The following is a 5,210-nucleotide window of genomic DNA, read 5'->3' on the forward strand; positions in this document are numbered from 1 at the left end:
AATAATTTTTTTAAGTCAATATTAATTAATTTTTAAAAATAATTTTATCTATTTAAAATTTTAAATTTTAAACCAAATATTATTAATTCTAAATTTTAAATTATAAATTTTAAAATAAAATTAATTAATGTTAACTAACTAGAAATTAATTCTCTGTACTTTTTCTTTTTTTTATATGCATTTATCATCTTATTAATTAATTAATACTGAATAAAGTGTGTACTATACTTTTGATCAAAATAATTATAATAAAATTCCTACCATTTTCTTTCATTATTCCTATCTGCATTTTGAATACCAAATAGATCATAATTTAGGAAAAGTTTAGGAACCAGCAACTTTGTTAAATTCTGGTCAGCATATAACCAGCAAAGAAAAGTGAACCATTAGATGAAATCTCACACTAATCTCACACTATTAAAACATGACTATTTGATGACTACAAATCACAAAAGTTACTGATCTCCTAACATTCCTCTGTAATTTATGCATGTCCCTCACTCGCTCCCACCATATATAAATACACCAAGCCCTTAAACCTTCAATGACATCACAAACTAAATCCACACCAAAACTTCCTTGATCTAATAATGCTCCCTTCTTTTCAGATATCTTATTAATTTCTCTCCTATTAATCATCGTCATTATAACCTCTAATATAAGTAAGTGGTACTCTAGTACCAAGCCGAACCAAGCAAAAGTAGAAGTTTAATTCTCAAAAAGAGAAGCAATAAATGGATCGCATAGCAAAATTGGCATCACAAAAGGCAGTGGTTATATTCAGCAAGAGTTCGTGTGGGATGAGCCATGCGATAAAGAGGTTGTTCTACGAGCAAGGGGTTGGACCGGCAATTTGCGAGCTAGACGAGGATTCAAGGGGTAAGGAAATGGAGTGGGCTCTGGTGAGGCTAGGGTGCAACCCTTCAGTCCCGGCAGTGTTTATCGGAGGCAAGTTTGTGGGTTCAGCCAACACCGTCATGACCCTTCACCTCAATGGCTCACTCAAGAGAATGCTCAGAGATGCCGGTGCTCTATGGCTCTAGAAAACTAAGAATAAATTACCATTTGTATTCATGAAAGATAGAGACGCTGACAAATGTATCCATATAAGAATAAAATAACAATTATAACTACAAAAGATGGCCTTTGTGTGTCAAGAGTACCCAGACGTTGGTCTGTTAGGTACTTTTGGCACACTTAAGCCATCCTCCATAGTTACCATTGTCGTTTTATTCTTATATGAGTACATTTGTCGGCGTCTATATCTTTCATGGGTACAAATAGTAATTTATTTAAACTAAAACTAGTCAGTATTCACTAGTGCAATACAATTCAAAGTTGCAAACATTCAAACACGGCCTTATCAGAAGATAATTTAGTTGCACTATAACCGAACCCCTTCCCCGCCCCTATCCCTCCACCCCTCTTTTTTTTTTTGTTTATAGAGAAAAGATAAATAGGTTACTGACCTTTTGTCCGGCAGATATTTTTGTTTTTGACCATTAAAAAATACTTTTAAGTCCCTGACATTTACAAAATTTGGACGGATCAGTCCTGACGGAGGTATTTGAACGGAGGGACTGATTCATCCAAGTTTTTTAAAGGTCAAGTACTTAAAAGTATTTTTCAATGGTCAGAAACAAAAATGTCTACCTAACAAAAGGTCAGGGACCTATTTATGTTTTTCTCTTGTTTATTTGATACCCTGGCGCGGCTTTAATTTTGGAATCTGCATTTCACCAAAATATATATAATCTCCGAAGAGCGTTTTCCAATATGACCTATATCTTGTATAACTTTTTTTTTAATTTGGTGCGATGTATATCACTTACTATAATTAATCTCATCATGGAGTGAACCTTTTGTTTAATTCCGAAGCATATTATTGTTTATCAAACTCCAATTTATTATACTTTTTCCCTTTATATATTTAGCTCTAATTAAATGCAGTGCGTTAATTATTGTCATGCACATGGTATGGACGACACAACTTTGTATAAATGCAATTTTATACGGTCAAATAATTACAGAAATAAAAAGGTAGTATCATAGCATTGCTACTAATGTGATTGGAATATAAAAAGAAAATGAAAAGAAATAGGGAAATAAATAAAATAAGGTTAACTGCAATGAAACTATGGAGTGTAGGAAGCTATATATGATATTATGAGGAGCTACGTAGGTGAGCATCCATGCATACGCATTATTAATTTTGGAATAAATTTTGACAAATGGTCAAGCCGGGGAGGAGTACACGTGGCAGAAGGATGAGATGCATGATGCAATGTATATGTGTGCCGATGTCTTTTTCATTTCAAAGATAGGGATATGTTCCTTGATTGACGTATATATATATATATATATATATGCACATACAAGCTAAGTTGGATAAAATTTCCCATCGAATACAAAATATTCTTTTTATTTGAGTAGTGCTGTTCGATCAACACTATATATCTTGTCTGGCCCTTCCAGTGTGCTTGAGGTGGGGATGGGCAGGTTTTTACATATTTTTATTATTACGTCATATATAATTCTATGTTACAGTTAAATAATACTTAATTCACAAATAACTATGTTTGTTATGATGCTATTCTTTCAAAAAAATTTAAGCACATAAAAAAAATATATAAATACATATATTTTTAACGTATTCTTTCACATAAGAATTTTTTTGAAATTTACGTAAATTTTTATATGAGAAGTGTTAGAAACCAACAGAATTTGTGATGTGTAGTCATCAATTAGTCACATCAGTATTTTTAATAGTGTGAGATGACATTTAATGATGTATGATTACTCATTTTTCTTTTAATGGTTAAGTACTAGCCAAATTTTAATAAAAATGTTGGTCCTAAACTTTTTCTTTTTATATATATCCTTTTTTCTTTTGCTCTTTTATTTTAACTCAAGGTTCTGAAAACCAGATCGGATTGGCCAGTTCAACCGGGTTAATTCGGAACCGATTATCTGATTGGTCCGGTCCACCAGCAAGATCGTCCTGCAAAAAATCAGTTAAAAAATTGGTCGAACCGGTGGTTAACCACCGAACCGGTCGAATTTTACTAAGCTTCGGTTTTTCCACCTAGCCACCAAAACGACGTCATTTTGACGCCTTAAAAAAAAAAAAAGGGGCTGAAATGAAATTGAACGCTGCTAACTCTGAATGAACCACTTTCTCCTCTTCGAAGAGTCCTAAGTCATAAGCCTAATTTCCTCTTTGAAGACAATCACCTCCAAGGCTCCAACAAACACCACCGCCACCTCTAACAAATGCCGGATCGAAGCGTCACCGTCACGGACGAGGCGTTGTCTGATCGTCGGCTTGTCATCCTGGTCGTCGCATCATCTGGTAGTCATCGGGCATCTGGTCGTCGTCCTCTGGCCGTGCTCTTCCGCGGTGAGTACTCTAAGTCTCTAACATAACATATTTGTTTTTCAATGAATTTTGTTTATTTGGTTTGGGTTGCTGACTTGTTGAATTTTGTTTATCTGTATGAATTGGGTTGCTGACTTGCTGATGTTATTGAGTTCATGGGTTTTTTGGTTTTTATTTTCAATTGATTTTTTATTTAGTGAGAAATTTAGGGCAGATTTCAGTTTAGAGCTTCAGATGGCAGATGCAGAATTTTTCAATTTTTTTTCTGAGTTCTTGTTCTGCTTTTCAAATTTTTCTTTATTTTGTTAATTATATGGATTAAAGGTTCTGTAATTTTGAATAAATTTGATGTAAATTCAATTCTAGAATTTTGAATTTTGAATTTTGCTATAAAAGCTTAATTTTGCTGTATTGAATTCTGCTATATTGAGTTTTGGTGAATTAACTGATGAATTGTTGAATTTAATTATGTTGAATGCTATATGAATTATATGAATTGATATATTTGTCTGGAATCTGAATTTCTGTCATTCTGAATTTAGATGGAATGACCACAAAATTTTATTTTGTATTCTACATTTTTTATAATTTTACTCTATATTTAATTAAACCAGTTTAACTACGGTTTAATTTCAATTGAACTATTAAACCATTAAACCAGTCACTCGACGGATTTGATAATTGATCCGGTTCTCACAACTTTAGTTTAACTTTGATAAAAATTAGAAAGAAGGAAAGAAGAGAATATTAACTTTGGAAAGGTTCTTGCGCTATATATATATGTGTGTAGAGAGTGTTAGGGGTCAGTAGATTTTGTGATTTATAATCATTAATTAATTATTATTAGTATTTTTAATAATTTAATAATATGAAATTATATCTAATGGTGTAAAATTATTCATTTTTCTTTTACTAATTAAGTACTGACTAAATTTTAATAAAAGTATTGACCCTTAGATTTTTATATAAATATATATATGTTTTTCACGTTGATCTTCCCGTCTCAGATAAAAATATTTGTCAGCTAACCAATTTCTTACTATATACACAAAATAAAATTTAAATCTTCAATCTAATTTAAACAAATTAATAAATTATTTATTACACCAACCCAATTTGACTATAGACCCTTTTAGGTCACCCTTTTTTAAAAAATCGTGATTATAGACCCTTTTTTGTCACTGTAAAAAATCGTGACCATAAATTTTTTTAGGTCACCCCTAAAACTGTGACCATAAACCCTTTTAGGCTACTCTTTTTTAAAAAACCGACCCTTCTTTTAAAAAATGTGATCATAGCTTCTTTTTTTTTTATTACGGTAAAAAACCGTAGCCATAGACCCAAAATGTTGTAGTAATTGACACAGTTGCGCTCTTTTACAAATTAGATCATTCAAAACCAAACTTAAACTATGGACAAGACTAAATTTCAAATTTATTAAAACACTCCGAACTCCCCTTCATATTCCTAATTAATGACGAGGATTTGACGAGATGAAAATGATGATGAGTCATGTGGAATGTGTAATTAGGCGAACAACTTCTTTAGCTGGCTTCATTGATTTGGAGGATATCACAGCCATGGCAACGGGGGCTGAATAAAGAAGATAAGAGAGGATCCTTCCAAGCGTCAAGACAATCAAAATATGTGAAATAACGAACGTGTGTTATTTAATTTTGGCGGCAACTTCATAAAATGTGGATGCCCGTTGATGCATGATGCGTATAATAGGTAGAAGATTAGAGATTTTTATTAGAGAAATTAAAAAATTCTAAACAGTCCTTCACAATTATTCTAAAAAATAATTATTTAGATTTTTGAATTTTATTTA

At 31.9% G+C, this 5,210-nt stretch overlaps 1 protein-coding gene across 1 annotated transcript; it reads left to right on the forward strand.

Annotated features, from left to right (window-relative positions):
• LOC107621875 (monothiol glutaredoxin-S10) lies at window positions 554-1,777 on the forward strand. Its single transcript, XM_016323858.2, has 2 exons — window positions 554-1,053; window positions 1,318-1,777. The coding sequence occupies exon 1, from the start codon at window positions 735-737 to the stop codon at window positions 1,041-1,043; it is 309 nt and encodes a 102-aa protein (XP_016179344.1). The 5' UTR covers window positions 554-734; the 3' UTR covers window positions 1,044-1,053; window positions 1,318-1,777.

This window comes from Arachis ipaensis, chromosome B10, assembly GCF_000816755.2.
Source record: "Arachis ipaensis cultivar K30076 chromosome B10, Araip1.1, whole genome shotgun sequence".
Lineage (NCBI taxonomy): Eukaryota > Viridiplantae > Streptophyta > Magnoliopsida > Fabales > Fabaceae > Arachis > Arachis ipaensis.